This window comes from Taeniopygia guttata, chromosome 10, assembly GCF_048771995.1.
Source record: "Taeniopygia guttata chromosome 10, bTaeGut7.mat, whole genome shotgun sequence".
In the NCBI taxonomy this organism is placed as follows: domain Eukaryota; kingdom Metazoa; phylum Chordata; class Aves; order Passeriformes; family Estrildidae; genus Taeniopygia; species Taeniopygia guttata.
Genome location: NC_133035.1, coordinates 564,801 through 590,230, shown reverse-complemented (window position 1 = coordinate 590,230; position 25,430 = coordinate 564,801). Strand labels below are relative to the sequence as shown.

The 25,430-nt window shown below is 39.7% G+C and overlaps 1 protein-coding gene across 1 annotated transcript in view; it reads left to right on the top strand.

Annotated features, from left to right (window-relative positions):
* Positions 1-25,430, top strand: part of ACSBG1 (acyl-CoA synthetase bubblegum family member 1) — a 43,454-nt gene that overhangs the window by 13,860 nt on the left and 4,164 nt on the right. Inside the window, 11 exon segments of the mRNA XM_072933943.1 lie at positions 1,883-1,962; positions 10,967-11,187; positions 12,367-12,455; positions 13,243-13,363; positions 15,163-15,243; positions 17,667-17,816; positions 20,518-20,685; positions 21,163-21,332; positions 21,936-22,166; positions 22,721-22,938; positions 24,653-24,795. Of these exon segments, the coding sequence (XP_072790044.1) occupies positions 1,883-1,962; positions 10,967-11,187; positions 12,367-12,455; positions 13,243-13,363; positions 15,163-15,243; positions 17,667-17,816; positions 20,518-20,685; positions 21,163-21,332; positions 21,936-22,166; positions 22,721-22,938; positions 24,653-24,795 (1,672 nt within the window).

The following is a 25,430-nucleotide window of genomic DNA, read 5'->3' as shown; positions in this document are numbered from 1 at the left end:
ATCAGGGAAAAGTCATTAGTGATGTTTATTAAAGTTTTGAGTCTCATCAAATGAGGCTCCTCTGATACATTACTAATCAGAGTCGTTTTTTTCAGAAGGCTTTTCTGCTCTTTGTTTTCATCCAAAAAGTTTCAGTTATCTTTGGACCAAGACTTAATGGCCAAGGTTATTTGTTTTGTAAAATAATAAGAAGCTTTATTATTCACAAGATATTTAAAGGAAAAGGTTCCACTGGATTTCTAAACATCAAATATAGTTTTTCTTTAAAGTAGGAAAAGAATCAAGAATTATATCAAGTGTTTTGAGATGGCAGACAAACATATGTTCTTAAGTTATTTCAGATGGGTTTTTTTGGTTTTATTCCCAAATAGGTCTTCCTGGTCTTTCATTCTCTCTTTGCAATCCCACTTCATTAAGTCACCATTTCTTCCACATATCAAACACAGGCTTACCTTTCAAAATGCAGGATAATCCCCTTCTATATTTAAATTACTCAGTTTCTCATCAGCATCTGCCTTCACCAAGCCAGTGACTATTTTCGCATCCTCATTTTGCTTATCAGACAAGCCCTTTCATGTTTTATGCCGTTATGCCATTAACAAGAGAGAAAATATCCTCACAGGCAAGGTTAGTGATGACTCCTTGTTTTCCTTCAGCTCCTTTTGTGACCTGTGCCCTGCTCTGAGGGGACCTGTGGGGAAGAGCAAGACAGGAAAAGAACTGTGGTTGTAACTTCTGAGGGGTGAAGAGTTACATGGTCTGCTGCATTACTGTAAGGGGGACACAGCTTGGTTAAGGCTTTTGTGACTAACAATAATAAATTATAGGAGTGTCCCACATATATAAGTATTTTTCAAGTGTGGTTGTTAATATGGAATGGGAAATAGTGCCTGATGTAGTGTTTGGTCCTGCTGTTTGCTCCCTGTCACCACTGTGTAAAAACTGCTTTGAGGTTATTTGAAAGCTGCGAAGGGCATTGTTTCTACTTTTTTTTTTTTTTAATTTTGAGTTAATTTATTACACTGTGGAGGGGAAGGAATTTCTGAGCTTCACTCAGGACTCTTCTGTTGTACCTCTGGAGAAAGAATTAAGGAAATCCTAGCTTCTTCTTAGCCTTTAAAGGCTGCTGATTCCCACCATTTGTTCTATGAAATGAAATTAGCTAAACTGCTGCTATTCTTGAATAATCTGTAGTGCATTGCTATGTTCAGTAATTTCTAAATGCTTATGGTTTAGATATTTTGCACATGGAATTCTTAGCAATCTGTCATCTTACAGACTTTTTGGGTTGGAGTTTGTACTTTAAACTTGGTCTGTTTACTTTTAGGAGAAGTTAATTTCATTCATGTATTAATGATAATTTGTTGTGTTGGTGACATTTTTGAGAATTATTAGTATTAGTATTAGTATTAAGTAAATTGCCTTATCTTCCTGGCCTGAAAAAAAAAGCCCTGACTTCAGAGCTTCAACAGGTATCTGCAGTGACAATTTACAAGGTGTTTTTATACTAGCAGTGTCAGTATGATCAGGGTTAAAATTGGTAACTCATTCTTCATACTTGTATAGTTCATGGCCTCTTTGTGGAAGTTCAAAGTTAGTGTCTACATCTGATATATACCATGATGCTGTAACCAAAAGCGTGAAATAAGGAATGTCATTCTTAGGGTGAGGCATTTCCATTTCACTAGGTCATAGTGGAGTTTGCAAAAGTAAAAATGTATGTGATAGCTCTGAACTTTCTAATTCCACCTGCTTGTATTTCAAAGTGTTTGGCTGTGTTTTTGTTTACCTTTTGATATCTATTTTGCATATTTGTATGTTGATTGTAGTAGGTCCTGCTAGTGCTCCTGGATAGCATCTTAATAGTTCTATTTGCTTTTAGAACCTTTACAGATGCACAGACTGTTGGCAGGAATCTGCTACCTCATTTGGAGGAGACCCGTGGTGAAGGCATAGAGCCAGCAAGTAAGCATGTAAAAGATGATCCTTGGAAGTTTGAGCTCTTCTTACATTTTTTTTTTTCATGTAATTTTTATGTCTATTCTAGCAAGTTTTGACTGACAATTTCTCAAGGCTCAGTTAATGAAAGACAAAATTAAAACGGAAGCAAGTTAGGGCAGCTGTAAGTTTTTCAGGAGTTGTCTGCAAATTTGCATGTGTTTCTGCCAGTGTTCATCTGTATTTGAGATGATAACTAGATAAAAATCAAAAATAGCTTGATCCTATTGAGAATCATACAAATTGTTGTGTTACCTTTGGCATCACAGCCTACTCACCAGCTGTCACCTGGGGAGGATTTGGTGTGCAATGTAATGACTGGAGGCTTTAAAGGAATATTTGTGCCTTGGTCAATTCCATGTTGCATCAGAGCATGTGCACACTGGTGTCATTTAATCCAACTGCAGTGCTGAATGGCTTGCCTGAATGTGCTACCATGTGGCTTGAAGAAGGTTTGCTAGCAAAACTTTCTGAGGTTCTTTGGAAGGTTTGCAGCCCCTCCTGTTGCCTTGGAGAGGCTGCTACTGGTATCTGAATGTGCTCATTAAAACAAAATATTTGTTCTAGGAGAAAACTGAAGCAGTGAGCACATAGCTATCTGATCTATGTAGGAATCTTGCATGCAGACTTTATACATATGTATAAATATTTATCTGTATGGATATATAGTTACTTTTCAATGGGCAGGTCTTTGATATGCAGTAGAGTTTTTTCCAAGAAGTTAACTGTTAGGGATATGCTTTCAGTGAGCAAGAAATAAATGTGGATGAATAAAGGTGTAAACAAACTCCTGTTTTCAAATTTACAGGGTATCTTATTGTACTGTTTGAGCTACACATTCTCTATGTGGAGTGTCACTGAGACTGTGATTCTGCAGAGTGCTTGTGTAGGCTCTGACCTATTTTCCTAAGAATTTATCTGGGACAGTGGTTAATGCTGTCAGCTACCTACCTGCTTCTCTCCCAGAGGTTGCTGCTGGCTGCAGTTTAGAGAAGTAAGCTGGGCTGTAAAGCAGTGCTCAGGCAGGAATGCACATGTCATTCAGCCACTCCTGAGGGGTGGTTCCTCGGGGGTGATCACAGCCTCTGCCATGAAGGTGAGGGGAACAGCTAAGGAGAAGCCATTCCAGCTGTTCCATTGTAATTTTCCTGCAAACACAGGTACACCTTATCCATTTTAATTAAGCAATTCCTTTATTGGTGTTTAGATGTTTCTAGTTGATTAATCAGTAGCTTACAATTTGTTAGACTTTGTCTTCTACTTGACTTTGGGAATCTGTGGCACTACTTGTTATCCATTTAAATGGAAAGCACTGTTTAACTTGGAAACATCATAATGCTATGCAGACGCTGAGTGATGAAGTGAGGGCTGAATTTCAAAAACTCCTTCCAAAAGATCTTTCATGAGAAGGAGGTTCAGTGACTGGTTGCAGGAGGTCTACATGGTATGTAAAGAGAAAAGGAGGAGATTCTGATATCTTCTAGTTGTTCAGAACTGACTTCCTCACTTTATAATTCATACATTCTGCAACTTCAGGAGTAAATTTACCTAATGAGGACCACAGGTTGTTCTGGAATTTTTTCCCCATTCCTTTCTACCAGCGTATGTGTTATAAATGAAAATTTGTCCAGCCAAATTAATATGAAAAAATAAAATATTTATTTTGCAATCAAATTCTATCTAGCCAGCCACAAGGAAAGAACAGTGCTGAGCCCGGGGTCGGCCCTGGGTGTGCAACAAGGAGTCAGCTTCATCAGAGGTTTTCCTCCATGCTCACACACCTCCATCCTGGCACAAGCGGTTTTTATAGGGAAAATTCCGCCTGAGGCCAAGATTTCAGCAATCAGTCTTTTCTTCTATTCAGAGTCCATATGTTAATAAGATTTTCTTTTTTGGTGATGAGGGAGAACAATTCAGTGTCTGGAGTTTGTTGATTCACATGTATCTGCCTGAGGATTTCCATGATATCCATCTTGGGTCGTTCACGCGAACGATCAGCACCTGGGGTTTCTGTATCTCCCCAGCCATGGCCCATCTCCTGGCCAGCTGTACCTTCTTACTTGTAAATCAGTTTCCAAAATATCCCCAGTCTCGCCTGCGAGGGTGGGGGGGAATCCTAATACAAACATGTATACTCTAACAAATATTCAATATCACATATATCATATTAGAAATGGCGCGAATTTATATCTACTACACATAACAGTATGGAAGCTCATTCCTGTGAAAGCAGACCAGATTTGGGGTTTTCTAATGCGTATGTAAATCCAGAGTACCCTTACTATTGGCAGCAGGCATTATATTAACTTAAAATCAGTGTGAAGTTAGAAGAGAACTCATCCATGCTGGTTTTATACTGATGGAATCAACAAAATAATTTATCAGAAAAGAGCACTGGAGAGCGACTAGGACATTTTTCTGCTCACAGGAAGTCTTGTGGCTTTGTTCAGCTGAGTTTTGAAAACCTCCAGGGAAATTGTACAGCTTCTCAGTACCTCTTCTTAGGCTGAGTCACCTACATTGTGAAATTCTTGATCCAGCAAGAATTTTCCTTGCTGCAGCTCATGTCAATTGCCTCTTGGCCTTCTGCTGTGTGCCTCTGAGAAGAATCTGTTTTCCTTGTAGTACCTGCTTCAGTCTTTGACACGCTGCATTTTTATCATCTCCAGACTGGAGAAACACAATTCCTTCTGAGATTCTTGTACATGATGTGCTCCAGGCCCCTGACTGCCTGGGAGTCTCTTTTTTGTGCTTGTGCCAGTTTGCTTGTCAGGATCTCTCTCTTGCACACTGTCTCAGAGGCAGTCTCAGGGGCATTGAGTAGGGGGCAATAATCCCTTTCCTTGGTCTGCTGGCTTAATCTTGCCAGTGCAGCCAGGGGTGTAGTTAGCCTTCATCTCCATTGGGACAGACAACTGACTGGCACCCAACCTGTCCAGTGGAACCATGGGGGTTTTCCTGCTGAGCCAGCTGGCATCCAACCCATGCTGTGCCATGGGGCTGTCCTCCCCAGACTGCAAGGCTTGGCTTCACCCTTTTTGAGCTTTCAGGTCGTGTCAGCCCATTCTTCCAGTGTGCTGAGGTCCATCTGGATGTCCTCCCTGCCTTTTGTCCTGTCAATCACTTCCTAAAGTTTGCTTACTGAAGCTGGTGAGGGTGCATTCTGTTGTCCAGAATGACAGTGCCATCATTGTACTGTGTCATTCTCACAAGTAACCCCTGAAGAATGTCACTTGGAATTGACTGCTAACAAGACTTAGAATTGCTGACCACTGTTCTTAAAGACTACTTATTCAGTTAATATTTTATTTACCTGTTCCTCCAATTGCAGATGGTTCAAACTTTCCAAGGATGCTGGGCTATGTAGAAGTTGTCAAAGACCTTGTTAAAGGTAGAGTAAGCAATGTACTGCTGCTCTTACTACGTCAGAGCTAATCAACTCATCTTGGAGGCGAGTGGGTTATATTTACCAGGGCCAAGTCAAGGGTGGCCATTCTGGCTGGTTTCAGTCACCATTTTGTAGTTCAAAATGATTTAGGAGAGTTCGTTCTATAGCATTTCCATGGACTGAGGTGAGGCTGATTGGCCTGTAGTTTTCTGTATCCTCTTTCTTCTGCTCTTTGAAGACAGGTGTGGCATTTACCTTTTTTCTTGTGATGGGGACCTTACCAGATTGCTGTGCTTTCTCAAAGATGACAGAGAGCAGCCTTGGGATGGCTTTGACCTGGTTTCTCATTGTCCACTCTGAAGGAATCCATCTGGTCCCATCAACTCTTTTGTATGTGTCCAGTTTGTGTAAGTGGTCCCTACTTTGATGTTTTGCTGCTGTAGGTTAAACATCTCACCTTACACTAGGCATGGAAGCTCAGGAAGCCTGACCTTGCCAGTAAACACCGAGGTGAAGAAGGCACTGAGAGCATCAGCCCTTTGGATGTCTTGTGTCAGTGAGTTGCCCACAGTATCACTGGTTCTCCCTCTGGTTGCCACTGTACCTGTAAAAGCCCTTCTTGTGACTTTTCACATTACTCACCAATTTAAATTCCAAGTTTTGACTTTCCATTCCTGCATGTCTGGGCAATATTTCTTAGTGATGTTTCCTCCTGATTACACCCTCCACATGCTTTCATTTTGGTGCATCATAATCAGTTTTAGAAGCGTCAGTATTGCTATGAAGCTTATTTTATACTTGTCCTGGTGCACCACTCCCTCCATGTCAGCTCGTGGAGGCATTCTGTGGAGGGGATCTTATTTCTCTGGTCCACACTGTAGGGGCTTACTGATGTGAAGAGCAGTATGTTTTATTGTAATTAATAATTGTTCCCTTTTCCTGCAGTGGAAAAAGTAGACATTTCCATTAATTGAAATATTTTTTGTGTGTTTTGGCTAATTTAAAAAGATTTCCTCTATTTATTGGATTTTCTGTTAGAGAGGGTAAAATTGTTTATTGTGGAAAATAGGTAATATAGCAGAAAACCCTTTTTCTCCCACAGCTGTGGCAAGGCAAGCCACAGGAGCTGGTTTGTGCATTTTATTAGAATAATCACTATGTGATTAGGCTGGCTGAGACTTTCAGGTTCATTGAAATTCCAAAGTTCTGTACCTTTGTTTAACCTGTTTATTGGCAGAAGGAGAAGTTTGACACAGATACCAAGCTCACATATTCTAAACAGTGTGTATTCCGCTCCAGCTCTTACTAATATGAAGTTAATCTTTCAGGGTCACAGACATCTTGAAGAAAAGTGAAAAATAGTGGGTGAGAGGAGGAATGGTATATTTCTGTTGTCAGCAGAATGTGATGGCGTCATAGCTGTGGAATCTTGAATGGTGACTGACAGGAATGCCTCCAGCAAAGAGCTGAATTCCTTCTCTCATCATTAGGGCAGAGTGATGTTTTGCAGCTGGTGTATAATCAAAACCCTGTTTTGTGAGTTAATTCTGACTCATTTTCAAGCAGAAGTTAAATTACTGGTTTACTTCTTGCTTCACGGGGCATATCTATGAAATACCTCTTGGAGCTGCTCAGATCATGCAGCAGGGCCATTCCACGATCAGCCTGTCTATTTATCTGTCTGAAAGGTGACCTTGGGTCTTTTGCATTTTATATGACTCTCAGAGCTGTTCTTCCTTAAACATCTGATTTCATTTACATTCTCAAATCCTTTCTGGCAGTCACCAGAATACTTGCAGGTCAGGTAGTGAACAAAGAGAAGGTTTCACTAATGATACTAGCTTTAAGCTGTAGGATTAGTATATTTCTCTTGATTTCTCTTGTTCCTTCATGTATCCCAGAGGTCCAGCAGTTTCAGACAGATTGATTATACATGGCAAAAAATAAATTATTATTTGTTTGTCTGTTTAAAGTAATTTTTCATATCTGGGCCTTGTACCATATCAGAACTTACCATTTTACATGGTGGAAGGAATAAACTGACTGTTTTTAAAATTACAAAATGTGTAATGTGTTCTATGTTGTGTATAATTTCAAACTTGGTAGAAAATATCTGAGTGACAAATGTACTTTTATAACACAATATTCTCATGTAAATGGTTCATAAGTTTAGGATTTTATTGTAAAAGATCAGTTGAAAACTACAAATGTGTCTTTCAAGGGGTTCTTAACTACTTTTTTCCTCCTTTTAAGTTTCTTGTTGAAAATTTACGCTTTAGTTCCCATCTTGGTGGGGAAACGGCCCATCTAAAATCCTAGGTATTTAGATCAGCTTTTCTTAGAACAGTTCCCAACACAGGCTGCAGTACAATGATCCTGTTATAACTTATGAATGAGACTACCCTGAACCATCTCTTCCTTCAGCAGGGAAGGCAGTGAAATATGGAAAATGAAGTCTGATCATGGAGTTTTTGGCTTTGGAGGAGAATAACATAGGGGGAAAAATGTCCTTCCAGAGCTTCAAAAAGTGACAGTCCAGATTTTATTACCTGAATAAAATCTCTGCTCTTCTTGTTTATCTGACAATATAGCCTTCTTTAAGCAGAAATATTTTTGCAACATCTCTGACCTTCAGAATTCATATGAAGGACATGAGCCAAGGTCACATAGTAGTGGATGAAAAAGCATTTTGAGTATGAAGTATAATGCAGGTAGAAGGAGTTAGTGGAAGAAAGAGGAAAGGAACAACTACTCTTTGCTTGCATACAGAAAACTTTCAGTGGCATCAAGTGCTTTGAGCTGGAGTGCTGGGTTTTTTCCTTGTACTCTGTGGAGCTACAGTTGTATAATGTACCAATGCTAAGAGTGTGTACTGAGGGGTTTTATTCTGATCTCCACTTTGGTTTCAAGAGGTAATGAGTTGATTTCCAGCCTGGACATTGCAGTTTAACTTTCAGATGCTCCTGAGGCAGAACACCTGCTTCTCCCAACATTTATATATGTTGCATTTAGTATTTAGCTAGGCATTCCTTCCCAGGCACTTTCTACAAAGTATGAGCCCTCTTCTCAAAATCCCTCTGCAAACCGACAGAAGAATATATTGTTCATGTTCCATTGTTTTTACTAACTCTGGGCACAGAATAATTAGATTTTTAGAATTATTTGGCTTATTGAGATTTTGGAACTGTTTTGAGATTTGAGTTCTACCTGCAAATACACGCAAAAGCAGACACTGAGTGGGCATTCGGGTTTATATTTGTTTGTGCTGTACCTTGAGCATTATTGTGGTGCACAGAGTCTCTGGACGTGATTCTGTTCCTTGTCTTTGATATGAATCAAAGATGCCTTTTTAACAGCAGAAATACCTGCATAAGGAAAACAAAAGGAAATCCAGTTTTCAAGTACATATTTGGTTTCTAGGTATAAATATTTTAGGGATTTGATTGATTTTCATTATTCTCTGGGAGCAATGCTGTTATCTGCTGCACATCTGAAGTGAAAAGACACTATTAATGCAACTTCTGTAATGTTATTGTACATATTTTGCTAATATTTTCTGTTTTCTTTAAGAGAGGTACTCTTTCTTCAGGAACATTTTTAATATATGGACCAGAATGTTGTATTTTAGCTCTGTATGGTATGATTTTGTTTTGAACAGAGCGGTCACCTACCTGTGTCCAAGCACACCTGCAATCCCTGATACCTTTGTTTTGGAAGCTAGCCAGAACATCTATATATATAATTTTTCATCTGGGCTTTGGTGTGTCACTGCATACAATAAACATTTGGATTAACAATATGTTCTGTCTCTGACAGGTCTTACCTCTCATCCTTTTCACGCCTGCATTAGGGTTAAGTGCAGAAACAGCTCCTTTGCCTTCTTAATTCATTAAGTATTTATTGGGTGCTACTGCTTACACTTTGATAAAGTCTGTCTATTACCTGAACGCCTTCACAGCTATTTGTTTCTAAACTGTCTGGATTTATGATGCCCTTTCTCCACTGACCTAGGCACAGCTCCACACCTATGTTTTGAAAATCATTATGTGCCATTTACTCATGAGAAAAAGAAGGCATAGAGGTAAAGCAGCTTATTATTGTCATTAGCGCTTTCTGTTTGTCAAGAGAACAATGCAAATCTGCCAGCCAGGAGAGGGAATGCAATGAAATATTTGTGAGCTTACAGTAGTTTGCTGTGCCTCTGGCTCTTGGTGCAGGCTGCAAGTGTGTTCTAAAGCACTGGTGTGGATCCAGCTATGGCTAATGTGTTCCTGTATTGCCACAAGTGCTCAGAGAGGCAGTTCCCAGACCTCTGAAGCAACTAGAATAGCATTGGAGAGATGCGTGATGCATGTTGTACTTTTGAACACCCCAAAAACTGCTCTTTTTCAGCCACTGAGGTAGGAGGAAACAGCACAGATACTAACTGAGCTTGCTTTACAGTTGTTGATTTCCACAGGTGTCATAAAATACAATTATGCTTATTAACAGTACAAAAAGTACTGTTTTCTGTTACTCTTAGTTCTGACAAACCCAAGCACTTTGGTCTGAAATTTTTTCACTAGGTCACTGTAGAATATATCCATTTTTTATGCCTATGCTAAAAATATTGCTTCATTTATGAAAGTACATCTGAGGAAAAAAATCTTAAAAATGTTCTTGTACTGTTTTTCCGATAAGTATGGGAACTGTTTGATGGAGGAGTTGTGGGAGTGTCTGTGCTTTCCTTGTGAGAATTCACCTGAATTTTGCCACCTTATAACCCCTAGATCCTCTAAGGAGTGTATTCCTACTCAGCCTCTTGTAGGGTTTGCAAGAGCCAAGGACAGTCTGAGGCAGACACTTCTTGTGAGTGCCAGGGACTTCCCAGTCCTTGGCACCAGTGGTTGAGAGCCAAGTGACATTTGTTGGTGCTCTGCATCTTTGTCCTGTCAAAGAAGGGGGGAAAAAATAACAGGGAGAAAAAAGTGGATGGTATAAATAGAGTGAGGAAGACACGAACAGAAGATGAAAAATGGAAGCATGGAACCAGGGCAAGACAGGAGTGTGTGGAATGGACACATTAGAACATGGGGCAGATGTCCAAGGGAAAAACTGTGGGAAGTAGTGAGGAACAGGGACAGGATGAGGGAGAATAGCTGGAGGGGGAGGAGGCAAGGAAGAGTTATAACACGTAAAAGGAGCTTGGATACTGAACAGGGGCGGAGTATTCATATCTTTTGGACCTCTTTAGTCTTCTGATTCACCAGCTATTCCATTGGCACAACGGGGAATGCAGAGCTGAGCACAGGCAAACAGATTCTTCTGGAACTGCGGGAAGTGCCTGCAACACACATATCATCAACATAATTCTGTATGACACTTTCATTCAAGATGCAGAACAAAGTACAAGAAATAAAGATTTCTCTTTCTACATGGTATGTTTGGTAATAAGAAAATTGGAAAGCCCTTCTCTCAAGAGCTGGGAAGTGCCAGAGCTGTGCTTAATCCTGTGGTCTTTATTCAATCCTCTTGTCTTCTGGTACACAGTCACATGGTATTTTCAATTGCAGATTACCTTGACAATGGTGCTTTACCTTCCACATTCTCTATGGACTTCTTTTGCTGATGGCAGAGTCAGACTGAGAATAGATAACTCATGCCCACAGACTCCCATAACAGTTCATCAGATGTTCAAGGAGAGCCTGGAAAAATATGGATCCCTTAATGCTTTGGCCAGCAAAAAGAATGGAAAATGGGAGAAAATAACTTTTTCAGAATATTATTGCCTCTCTAGGAAAGCGGCCAAGAGTTTCTTGAAGGTAGGTACAGGAAAAAAAACAATGCCTTTATGTTGCAGCACACGCTGCGCGGGGTGGCTGCGGCAGGGGCGCGACTGTTCCCATGCGAGCTCTGCAATTCCCAGTTATTGGCAGGGACACAGCAGGGACAGACAGCGATGGCACGGGGCTTGGGGTGGAACAAGATGGATTTATTCCTGGGCTCCCAGACAAGATGGGGGGGGGGGAGGGGGGGCAGTGAACAGAAGTTTTTATAGAGCAGCTCAGGAGTAAGGAAAGTGAACCAATGAGGATATGGTAAGAGAGGAGTATAAGGTGGGGAAATAGCTTATGAGCCTATCAGGGAAAATGGGGGTGGGGGGAATAATGCAAAGTAACAAATGGGGGTGTCGAGGGCAAGACAGACACAGAACCCTCTGGAGAAATGGGTAGGGATAGGGAGGATTGACAACTTGGAAGGGAGGAAGTTAGGGAAGGGCTTGGGAAATTTAGCAACTGGGGAAGAAAGGGGATTAGGGAGAACAGGGAGCAAACATGGATTCAAAGCAAAACACACCATAACACCTTTAGTCCTTTTGTGTCCTTTGAAAACCCAAAAACCAAATTAATAAAAAATCCCCAAACCCCGCAATATATAACTGTTTTTCTGCATTACTTGAATATCAGTAGCCATATTCTTTATTGAAATGATAATGATGAAAATGACTTTTGGTCAGAGGTAACACTGCTGTCAGGGAACCTTGACTGCAAGTGAGGAGCTGCTGTGTTGCACTGTGTCTCTGGGACATGGGTGCAGAGTTCAGAAGAGCTCAGAAGAGTTCAGAAGAGCAGCCTTAAGATCAGAAGAGAAAAATAGGGGAAAACTACTATCATTAATTCGGTGAGATAAAGACAATCTTTAAAACATTCTAAATATAGGGTAATATTAGTACTCATTATGCTCTTGTTCATATTGAAATATTCTGGGTCTTGGGCCTTTCTGGACAGCAGAGTTCAAGCAGACAGGAGAAGGTAGTGGAAAATTCACATCCTGTTAATTGCTGATAAATACCAGGTTTGCTGTGGATACCAAAACATGCCTTCACATGCCTTGTCAGTACTGTAATAATAAATCAAAAGTTTTCATGGTTTATATTTGTGTGTTATATGTTTCTCTCCAGTGGGCCTATATTATATAGTCTTATGTATATTATTTTTCAGCTTGGTCTTGAATGAATCCATAGTGTAGCAATCCTTGGATTTAATTCTCCAGAGTGGTTCATCTCAGCTGTTGGAGCTATTTTTGCAGGGTAAGATTTTTTTGGGAGGGTTAATTTTTGAGGAGGATTTAGGAATTTCTGTTTTTCTAGGTCTGGGAATGTATCAGGTCAGTATTTAATGTCATATCTTGGAGGTTGTGTTGCTACTGATTGGCAGTTTCAGCAACCTGCTTGAGTCTTAAATCCCAAATAGTTCAGACACTCATAAATGCATCCTGTTTGCCGTGGGCTTAAGCATGACAGTCACACAGAAGCTGTTGTACAAGATCTTATAAATAGAAGATGTGGGAAATAGATGAGAATCACAGTTTTATATTAATGATAATAATACAATATTATATCTACAGTAAGATATATTCAAGCAGATGAAGTAACATATGGCTATTAACTACCCTGATTTCTTCTGTCATGATACCTGTTAATTTGGATTTTACTTCTTAAGCTGCTCTGTACCAATGAAATCCAAATTGGTATCTGTGCACAGCTTAAACAAAAAGAGGACATAAGTGAGGATTTTTTTACCACTTCCTGAACTAACTCCTGTGTAACCTTAAGTGAGTTAAAATACTGAGTCCTAGCATCTTATACTGAATAGTTTAGAGAATAGTTTTTGCAATGTGCATAAATCAGAGATTCATGTATATCTGAATATGTGAAGCAAACATTAGAGCTGTCCTGCTGTTTGCTTCTACATCTTCATACGCCTTCAGGTTTCATCTGATCTTTGATTATTATTCTCTTTTAATACTACATGCATGTATATGTGTGTGTATGCATATAAATGTATGTTTATATATATTTAAATTTTTAGATGCAGAGGAATTGTCACAGGAATTTATACAACCAATTCTCCAGAGGCCTGTCACTACATTGCACATGACAGCAAGACTTATATCATGGTTGTGGAAAATCAGAAACAGCTGGACAAGATAATGCAGGTACAAGGTGGCTGAATGGTTACTGAAAAGCCACAATTTTTCATTTCTCGATGCTGTGTTGGTCCCAAATACCATGTACACTCTCTGTGTTGTTAAATCTTTCTTTGTGAAGTGTGTGTTGTTACTCAGAAATCTGGTATATGGTGTGAGAGCTCGTGGGTGGTTCTGACCCTGTGCAGTGCCTGTGGCTCCAGCAGAGAACTCACTGGAAGGTTCACTGCAGGCTTACCTGGAAGAACTCAGATTTTGATCCCATGTTTTTACTGTCACCACCTGATTCTGTTTGGAAAAGCACATTTCACTTGAATGGAAGAGATTATGCTGATGCAGGTTTGTAAAGGTCTGCTATTTAAATATTAAGGATGTCAGTGTTCACAATTTTCTCTTTCCAAGGTATCATTTCCTGCTTGTAATATCTGCCATTAAGGCTCTTGAGTTTACTGCACTTTGGTAACATCATGGTTAACATGAGAGAGAGCTTAGTGAGAAAGCAGGAGCCTCCTTTTAAGTGAACAGTCTCAATTTTGACAGAACTCTTGGGCAGCTGGGCCTGTCTTTCAGCAACAGTACCAGATGGAAAGACCAATCTGATGGCAAGGTGACTTGAGAGAGGAGCACAGGCAGCTCTTAGGAAGGGCTTGCGTGTCTGTCAGATGTTGAGGGAGGCCTGTGTACCCATCAAACTTGCATGAAATGGCACCGTTTGCTGAAGCAGGAGGGCTCTCCATGATGGAGCTTTCTGCCAGGACCACGTACCTGCAAGAGAGAAAATATGCAGTGGTTTTTTTTTTTTCTAAATGTATTTAATACAAGTTGTTTGTTAATATTTTTTGTTTTATATGCAATATGGAGGAAGAGAGATTTTTGTAAGTATTCTATAAAAACGCACAGTCAGATAAGCCTTCTTGCCGTGTCATTGACACAATACCAGGCTATGCTGCTGTGAACAGGAGAGAGGAATCCAAATGGAACAACTCAAGGGGTTTGGTTCACACACATTATGTAGAAAAAGAGAGCTCTGGCCAGCACTGCTTTATCCAGCAGAGGGTTTTTTTGAAACTTTTTTTCTGGAACCCAAGACTGAAATAATAACATGTCAATTGCTATCCTTCTAATAATATGTGCATACTGGCTACCATCAAGCCATTGCTTTTGTATTGGCAAAATTCAGTTCACAATGTGATGGTCTGAAAGGTGTCTGGGAGGCATGGGTTCTCACAGAATTCAGTGAAATCAATGCTTCCTGTAGGCCATGCAAAGCACAGAAAGAGCTGTTGAAAGCAGCAGCCACTGCTATCTGCCTGTAAGCCTGCAGCTTTATATTTTTATTTATCCTTACAATGTGCATACAGCTTCCTTTGATTTTTTCCTTAAGGAAGTTGAACTTTTTTAGCACTTGAACTGTTATGGTTTTTGCTGAGGGACTTTATTGGTAATCATAGGCCCAGGTCAGCTTCTAACTTTACCAGCACTATTCCTTTATGTGTCCTTTTGTACATCATGAGAAAGGATGCTGAGGAGCTATTTCTGGTGTATTTTTCATTTTTTAAACCTTTTGACTGAAACTAGATTTCCTGGAGCAGACTGTGTAGTCTGTGTAGACTACATTGTTCCCTCCTCCTCCCCCCTGCCTCTAGTTGAGCTGGTTGGTGATGAGTTTAGGGGAGACTATTTGGAGTTGAAAGGAAATGGGAGGTTTTTGTGCCTGTCAACCCATTACAGTTTTGGCAGCATTAGAGTGGATAAAAGCCCACACAAGATATGAATAATCAATAACTTTGTTTTTAAAAATGCAACAGATCTGGAATCGGTTGCCCCACTTGAAGGCTGTGGTGCTATATAAGGACTCCATTGCAGAGAGACATCCAAATCTGTACATGGTGAGTGAATACTAGAACAGAGGCATAACCAAATAATGCATGGGGTTATACCCATATATTACTGGTTAATACATGGGCTGTTATTTATTTGATCAATTTCTACTGTGATTATCTACCATTTAGAAGGCATTGCTGTGTTCCAGCAAGCACATTCAAAAGCTTTATCAGCTTTTTCTGTTTGATTTACCTTTGACACTTCATACTTAAGAGAAGAGCTACCTTGCTTTACTGTCTGTCTCGTGTCTTCCTAATTTTTAACTTGATTGGTGTTTATTAAAACACCTGTAGTTTTTAGGTGGGAATGTGTACTCTCAAATGGTTAAAAAAAAAGTTGATCCCTGGTGCCTGTGAATTTGGTAATTTTTTTTATAATCCTGTATTTTAACTGGACTACAGATCAGATTTTAGGCTGAAAAACTTCAGCTGTTGAAAAAATATATTGAAGAGAAATATAATATATTCAGTATATAAAAATATAATGAACAGTGAACAGCATAGAAATATTTTAAAATACTTGCAATTTTGATAAGAAAAAAGTCTGCTGTGCCTTTTTTTAATGTCTTGCATGTAACTTAATAAAATGTTATTGTTCCAATACTATACATACTGTTATAGAGCATGCCTTGCATCTTGTACAATAAAAATGTTAATACAAAGATGATCCTACTGTTTAAAAATATTAGGTGCTAGCATTTAATTCTTTAACAACTTGCACTTACTGAAATCTAAATGTGTGAGAAGTGCTGTATTTTTAAGCATTGGTTCAGTGTTCAGGTGTCATGTTGGACATTTTCCCAAAGGAGCAGGGTAGCTGTGGGTGTCTGACAGATGCCATAGCAGAAATGATTGTTGCTGAGGTGTGATGCAGAGCAAACCACCAACCCATGCGGTGTTTGATGAAAGGCATTTGTGTCATGTGCTGAGTGGCAGCAGGGGCAGAGCTGGCTGAGCAGTGCATCTTTCCAGAAGGCAAATGCAGAGTCAGGAGTGTGGTGTGACTGTTTCTGTACCTTCCACACATGCTGGAATGCCAACACCATCTGTTGCAGGTGCTGTTCAGCAAACAAAGCCTGCGCAACAGATTCTCAGTGATCAGTGCATTCCACTGAGAGAATGCAGTATGGTCAGGAAAGCAGGAACAACTGCTTAGTGGCATACAAACAATTACAGCCTTCACACCACCAGGCTTTCCAGGTGCTTGTGAAATTGATGTGGCCACATTCTGTGGAGAAGCAATAGAATGTGACAAATCCCTGACTTGCTACAGAGCTGTGCAGTGCCTCTCTTTTCAGAAATGTGGTTTGTTGTGCCCTTTTGAAGAAGGGAAGAAAGTATAAAACTGATAAATAATCCTTGGGACAGCCTTGACACCCAAGAAAAGGAAAGGAGGTTAAGGTGCCACAGATGCTGACTATTGTAATCTTAGTAGCCCAGTGGCAATGCCAGATGTCTGAAAGAAGAAATTAACTACCCTCAACCAGAGGCTCTACTTTTTCACCTCTGTTTTTCTCCTTTTTTACCTCTGTTTTTCTGTTTTTTGCTTTGTGGTCTTAGATATAGCTCCAAGAAACTGCTCAAAAATGAAGGTTCTGCACCTTGGATTTAAATATTAGACTACTGTGGCACAGGATGAATCACACGTTTGCAATGGGAAACTGACCATTTGGTTATCAATTTTCTTTAAAAATTCTGGGATTCCAGTTTCCAATTAGCATTGCAAGCAATGTTACACTTAACAGCAGATCAGGGGCGTGCAACAGAAGTATCGGGGAGCAACCTGTATAATACAGAGGAGCAGGTTCAGGATTCTTCTAGGCCAATTTGTGTGGCACAAAAGTCCAGTGTCATAAAAGTTTTATCTCACTCTAGAATGAGCCAAATTTGAATGGAAGTTGTGACCAGCATCATCATATTCTGTAAAAGAGCACATAATTTGGGCAAACATTCACACATCTATATAATGATGTTTTTGCAAAGAAGCTTTTGTTCAATTGCTTTATAGTTAAATTTATATAGTGTACAATGAATTATAGATGAGCTGTCACAAGTGTACTCTTAAAAATTATACATCCAGATCCCTTTATATAATACTCAAAATCATTCTTAAAGCGTGAGAATATAACAGAGTTTTAGCCTCCATAGTATTCACGTTGGAGGAGGAACAGTATTACTGTTCCTTCTTAGACATTGAAAAGACTCATGACAGCAGAATTTTAGATAGTCTGTTTGCAATTCACACATTAAGCTATAAGATAGAATCACCGTATTTCTTCCATAGCCAAGGTCTGGGGAAACTTGCCTTGGACAAGTGTTCAGAACAAGGCACTGAAATGTTCTTACATTTTTGAGACAGGAGAAATGCAGTACCATGTCAATTTGTAGGAAGCCATTTGGTATCCTGTATTTTCTGTTCTGTGTTGTAGATGGAAGAGTTTCTGGAGCTGGGAGTTGACATCTCTGACAGTGCTTTGGATGACATTATTAACTCCCAAAAGCCAAATCAGTGCTGTGTTCTGATATACACCTCCGGAACAACTGGGAAGCCAAAAGGAGCCATGCTGAGTCATGACAACGTAGGTACTTTAGGTTCCTCCTGTAGCAGAGAAACAGCAAAGTGTGGGGATATTTATTACTGTGCTTTGAAATGGCTAGTAGATCCTAGAGCCCTGAAATGCTTTTGCTTTTACAGCATGGATAGTGTACTGCAAAGCAAAGTGCAGTCAGCTATTTCTGGTAAAGTTCAAACAAGGTAAAGAATGAAACTCCATTCAAACAGCCATTCACAAAGTTGAACAGATCTTTATGAAAATTAAATTTTTATTCACTGTATTTCTTGTGAGATCTAATGCATGAATTCATAAATGTAATTCACAGATTGCCATCAAGTCTCTCAAGTGATATCATAGGTCACTATGAAATGAGCAAATCATATACATCAGCCAGCTACTATCAAAGCAGCCTGATGGACTGCATTTGCAGATTTTATTAAAATTGGGGGTGGATGTGTGGATTTTTTACATTGGTGCCTTTTGTTCTTGGACTTGTGTGCAGGTTTCTATGTCTGTCACTGGAGGATAATGCAGCTCCAGTGCTCAATGCTGGTGCTGACAGTAACCCTACCTGTGTTGTTGCAAACAGAAAATTTCCAGTTACAGACAAAAGTAAAGTTGTTTGCTCAAAGGACTTTCCACAGAGGTTTGCTTGGAAAGATATGTGTTTGGTGGCTGAGCAGGAGTGGAAGGTGTTAGGGAGCCTTTCTGAATACATAGAAAATCTGTGAAAAGGGATGGTCTAAGTTGAGGCATCACCCCTTAAAGCAGAAATTATTGCAGACGTGCACCATGTGAAAACAGGAATTCACCCAAATATAGGGAATTAGTGCACTAGTACCTGGAAGCAGAATATAATGAATTTGGAAGATAAAAAGACTGATTTGATGTTACAAATCTATGCTCTTTTATATCAAAGGAGTCTGGTGTCATTTCCATGCCAGCTGCCAAACTATTCTTGGCTGCTGATCACAAACAGGCTATTTTTATGTTGACAAACAGTGGAAAGCATGCCATACCTGCAGCTCTGCTGCTGCCTTCTTTAGTCAAAGATGTTTGCCACTATTCATGTTCAAACCAGTGCTGAATCAGTCATTCATCACCCTCACAGATCTGCTGTGAGTGTGCCTGTGTGCTATGAAGCTTGAAATAAAAGCAATGAATTTAGACACGTCTTAAAAACATCCTGTTCTTCCTACTGTGTGAGTCTCCCATAGCTGCTTGTTCAGTGCTGCCACCTAAACTTGGATGGCCTGGCCTGGTAGCATGCTGCTCCTTAAAACCCTCTCTTGGGAATCTCTATTTCCTTAGGCCAAGCCTACACTTGTACCTTCTAATTTATTACAAAGGAATGTGCTCTGATGACAGGAATACGTGTGGTTTATATCTACACTCTGTTATCTTGAATACTCTCATTTCTGCATCCTGCACTACCCAGTTTAGATTACAGACTCCTCTGAGAGAGAGTTGTTTCTTTTTGTTGCGTGGGATTTTCTGGTTTTCTTGGGTTTTTTTGGGGGGGTGATGTTTGTTTTGGTTTTTATTTTTATTATATCTTCTCCATTGTCTCTCACACCATCACGTTTATATTTATGTGTCTTCCATATGCTATGTTGTGATGATGAAGATATGCATATTTAGCATCCTTGAACTGCATTGTTACGGTGAGCTCATGGGCACCCTGTGCCCCCCTTCCCCCGGGACCCTGTGACTCTGATCAAGATAACCCTGGACCCTCCTTCCTGCCCCAACGGGGTTGGCGGAGAGCCAGGAAAGCCCACCCTGTCCAAAACCTGTATAGACCCCTGAGATTTCCTGTTCTTCCTCTTTTTTGCCCCGCTCTCCCACGGACACCACAGAATAAAGAGAGCTGTACCAGCCATACCCTGGGGTAAGAGCCTCTTTTGAATACCTATCCCCCCTCCTGATATTCCTCCCCTCACAGCCCCTTATCTCTGAGCTAGTCGGATTCTTCGGGGGCTGCGTGGAGGGGGGGAAACTACACTGCATCTTCTGAGATAAAGTGGGAAATAGGATGAAAGAGGGGGAAACATCATCCAGGTTCACTAAGAAGTCAAGCAACACAACTTCAAAACTATTCATGTATGTGCTACCTCTCATGAGAGGCAGGGGTGTGTACATGTTTCTTGGGAACCACTGCAGTGAATATCCCAGAGGCTTCCAGATGAATAGAGTACAGCTGCTATCTTCCTCCTGAGTGTTTAGCCGGGGGATGATAGCAGTGAACTTGTGGCTGATACTAAATTGTCCTTTGAGCTCACTGATCACTGAGTATTTATTGTTCCTTTTCTAACTTGCAGATACAGCATTGATGGAAGGTGCCAGTTTAATAGACAGCCTGCAGAGCTGGAGAGTTGGAAAGGAAGGGACAGATCGATTTTTTTCTCATCCATCCAGCCCATGGCTGCCTGGCTGAGTGTGTCAGTAGGGCATGGGGAGCTGCTAGTGTTCACAGCCCAGTCAGGCTGCACAAATGCTGTATTTACTTATGTTATCTGCTCTTCTGTATTGCTGCAAAGGTAATCTGGCTTTTGGCAGTGTCCCCAGGGAACTGATAGACTGGTGTGTGGTCAATATTGCAATGTCTTTCTGTGAGACAGATTTTGCTCAGTTTCGTTAGGATAACCATTAAGAGGAAAAAAGGAGAAAAACCCAAACCAAAATCCAAACCATACCTAATGTGTTGTATTATTTATTTAAACAGATAACTTGGACATCAGCCCATTGCAGCAGAGCATGAGGTATGCAACCTACAGAGATCCAGCAGGAATCTATAGTCAGTTATCTCCCACTCAGCCACATAGCTGCACAGTCTATGACCTGAATCAAATGGGGATAGCAAGTTTACTTTGCTGAGCCAGATGCTCTAAAGGTACATTGTCTTGCATTACATCTAGTTAAGATTGCACTTCCTTCTATTAGAAAACATCCCAAGGAGAGAATATGATATTTGAAAAGTTGTAGAAGATGGAGAGTCCATTATTTTGAGTTATGGAAAAACAAAGCTCATTGTATTTGTGATCCAGTGCTCCAGATTCTAATTAAAATATATAATTCATATCCCTAAGGTTCTTTTAAGGCAAAAGAAGTATTAGCAGTTTTTGGAGAAAAGGGAGGCTGGAGAAACTGACCATGTGTGTTTTTCCTCCTTGTGTACGTATGTCCCCCAGTGTGTCAGACCTGACACGTATCAGTGGATAGGGGTGACTGAAGTGGGCTCAGCAGCCCTTCTTTATGTTCTGCATATTTAGTAATGGTCTACAGAATGAAACATTCAGGCTTTACTTCACCAAAACTCTTTTATCTCTGTTGTGTGCCTTTTGTTGAAATTATTTCATTATTATAACAGGGCAGCTTGATCAACACACTAAAAGAAGTGCAGCCAACATCTCCCCAAGTGTGGGAGAAAATAATGGAGAAATTAAAGGATGCTTCTGCTCCATCAGGATTTATGGAAAAGAAAATGCTTTCCTGGGCTATGTCACTTAGCTTAGAGAAGAACCTGCATGGCTCAAACAGGTGTCTAGTACAATGAGTGAGATTTCCAGCAACCTGAAAGCAGCAATTTGCTTGTAATAAACCATGAAGCTTCGGTGGAGACTCTTTGTATAAGTGGGTAAAATCTGTCTTGGCAGCACAGCAGATACAGTGCAGGGGGGAGGGTGTAGTTATAAATTATTATACAATGAAGTGGGGTAAATTGCTTACGAAGAAAGGTATTCCAAAATACCATTCCATGATATTCCTTTGCTCGTCTTATCATTCAGTTTCTCAGATAGATCTTAGAAATTTCAGCTTTCAATGGTGTATGTTCTCAGAGACACATTCAACGGATAAAAAAACAGGAATACAAGAGCTGTATTGTATACAATGGGTATTTATAGATTCTTCATGTATTTGTTGAATTCAGATACTTCAGGAGCTGGAGGTAGGAAAGCTCCAAAGGTAGGAGAAGCAAAAGACACCGAATAAATGAAAGAAGGATGAATGTGTCACCTTTCTAACTTCTGTCAACACCCAAAACCAAATGACAAATACATGTCCAAACAAAATCTGTGCCTGATTTTATTTTGAAAACTTCCTAGGTTGCTCTGGCTTACTTGTGTATTTTGTACTCAGCAGTGATCTAAAGCAGCTCTGGACAAGATTAGCAGACTACTTAGTGCTTGCAAAAATCCATAGTGCACTGGGGCTTTCTTCCTGTCAGAAGCACTTTTCTGGTGCTGCTCCTCTCAATACAGAAACACTGTATTTCTTCTTGGGTCGGAACATCGCCCTGTATGAGGCCTATGGGATGAGTGAGACCACAGACCCACATTGCCTGTCTGGGCCTTACATTTACAGGCAACACAGGTAATTTTGCTTTTATTACTACTTTTTTAATATGATCTGTTTAATTTTATCTATGAAAAGAATATTTACTAAGGTCAGCAAAGATACTGCAACTTATTTTATTTTCCCTGACTGCATTTGCACTCTGTTGTGACTTTGAGAGTCAGAGTAACTTCCAGGTCAGAATTTGAACAGGTTGACTCCATAGCACACTGTGCCAGGAGCACTGAAACTGAGCTGTAGCATTATAGCCAAACACAGTGACTACATCTGACATATTGCCCTAGCCCTTGCCCAAGAGAGGAATGCAAGGCCTCAAAAACAATAATATTTTGAAGATACAGGGGAAAAAGCAACAAGCACAGGCCAAGACAGACTGCCAGAAAGTGCTCATACCCTGACAAATCTATCCTAATGAAAGAGTAGTCCATGGCTATTGGACAGTTACAGCATGGTAATAATTGCAGTCACAGATACTTTGACAGTTTCAGGGATTTGGCACGTTGGCCAGCTTATCACTATTATGTTTGATGTTTCTGTGATTCTTGTGGGGTTTTTCTGCTCTTCTTTGGTAGCTGTGGTAAACCAGCACCTGGATGCAGAGTGAAACTGGTGGACAAAGATACAAAAGGCAATGGAGAAATCTGTTTCTGGTGAAGGACTGTTTTCATAGGTTATTTAAATATGGAAGACAGAAAAAAAGAAGGCTTTGATGAGGAGGGGTAGCTGCATTCTGGAGATTTAGGAAAGCTAGACAATTATGGCTTTCTCTATGTCACTGGAAGAATTAAAGGTAAAAGGCAAAACCTTGCTCTCTGTTTATGGTAAATGTTCAGCACTATTCGGTCATCTCTCAGTTGCAGACCATCTAATGAAGTGTCTTTCCTCGAATACCAGCAGCATTGCCCTAACAGGAAGGTAAAATTAACTTTCCTATGAGAAAACCACAGTGTGCTCTGTGTTCAGGGAAGGTTTCCCTGTACTCTGTAGTAGGTAGAGATGATTCTGTCCCTACAACCAGGTTTTTCATCTCCCACACCTTCACTCAGTATAAATTACAATTAACAATATAAACTAGTAACACAGGTTTAATATGTCTTGTTTGATTTGAATGATATCATGAAGCTGTCCAGTCTCCCTCTGAATCTTGCACAGAAGAATGTTTAGGCGGGAAGGAGAGGCACCCTCTGCTACACAGAAATTGTTGCTGTAGGTCAGAGGTCGGTTCCTCTGGTGTCTTAGGTTAAGTGTTTGCAAAGACCAGAGCTGAAGCTTGAGAGCTGAAGGGAAAACTACATTTGAAGCACTGGCTGAAGGCTCACGAGACTAGTCACTTGCTGACTTGGAGGCTTTCTTCATGATATGTATTCAGACAGTGAGATTGGTCACAGGCAAGATGTAACTGAGGAAGATTTAAGAATTGAGTAAATATCATCTTAGAACTTAAGATGAATTACTAGGGAGATAACACAGATGAGTGAATTTGTCACAGGTGGCATCATGTCCTGTAAGAATCAGGACTGAAGTTGGTACTATTAATAGCCTGCACCAAATGCAGCTTGATTTTAACTTGTTTTCTTGTCTGATTTATTTTCCTTTAGCACAGCAGTAACAACCCCTTGTCTCAATTCATAACATTTGTGTTTCTCTTATACCTGTCTGGATTGCTGAACTAATAGCAGTTGTTCTAAATTACATGATAGGTGGACAATCTGGGATAAAATAACCATATGTCCAGTTTCATTGAAGTTTTAAATCCAAGTCTAAATAAGGACAATTAAAAACTAAGGGCCAGAGAGATTGGTAGAGGATCTGAGACAAAGACAGGACTATTACAAAAGGAGGGTGGAATGAAAGGAAAAGTTAGACCTAGAAAAGTGTGTCTCTGTTATTTGTTGAAGTATGTTCTGAACTGCTGCAAAGACAATTATTTGAGCACAATTGGAAGTCACCAATATAACAAAAGCAAAGAATTGGAATTTACTTAAAGAATATTCAAGTTTGTAATAATTTCATTGAATATATGTATTCAGAACAAATGTTGCTTTTATCAAGACTTCCTGCAGTAGTAACTTATTTTTGTATGACACCTCTTGTTGGATTTAAGAATTGGTTTTAATCATGGTAACAATCAACTTGTTTTTTGGTGAGATAGCAACAATAGAATAGTAGGTGAATCCTATGCTAATTTGGAAGAGATGATCTCTCAAAGAAAAATTCCAATTATGCAACAGTCCCTTGAGAATAAGCTGTTACTCGATTATGTAAAAAATATCTGGAGCAAATATACTGCGAGAGATCTGATAATTGAGCACGTGTTTGAAAAATAGTAGCATTTTTGTTTTGAAGATAATTAATAGGATTTTTGGTATTTGGAAAATGTTATCTTGGAAAAAGAATCTTATGTATTTTTTATGTCAGAATAAGAAGAGCAGATTGAGCCAAACATCAACCTGATCTCTGGAATTTATTTGAATTCAACTAATAGCCTTTCTTTTTTTGCCTAGATTTGATTATTACAGCTGGAGGTGAAAATGTGCCTCCTCCAATCCCAATCGAAGATGCTGTTAAAAAAGAACTCCCAATTGTTAGTAATGCTATGGTGATTGGAGATAAAAAGAAGTTTTTGTCAATGTTCCTGACCCTAAAGGTAATCCAGTTTTAATATTGCCTTCAGTGAAGTTATACACCTGCACCTAACAAAAGAATAATAATTTTAAACCATTTGTAAAAAGACCAAAAATTAGATAGGAAGATGTTAGCAGGGGGCAAATACATGTAGCAACTACAGACAAATCCTGCTGGGTCTAATCTTAGGGTTACCTGGTCTGCTAAACATCCACATATTAATTGCTGTTTCTCCTACATATACAATAAGAGCTATTTTTTATTTAAATGCACATTTTTATATAAGAAACGCTGGAAGATTGAGAAGTCTTTGTAACAGAACACAACAATAGCTTTTATGTTTACAGATGAGCAAAATCAACAAATGTTTCTGTTATGGGCAAACCCAGAAACCTTCCAACAAAAACATTTCTCTACAATTTGTTATTTTTATAACACAAGAATGATGACCATGGAACAAAATAATTAATAGCCTTGCTGTGGTATAAGCATCAATTGAGAAATCACTATTCTCCTAAAACATCTGCACTTCAGTTCTGTGAACATACCTATGAATGCCACTTAGGTGAAGTTGTTTACCTCTATGACTGATACTCTCTATCTTCAGGTACAATAGAAATACTAATTTAAGAAGTCTAGGAACTCTTCTTTCTCAAG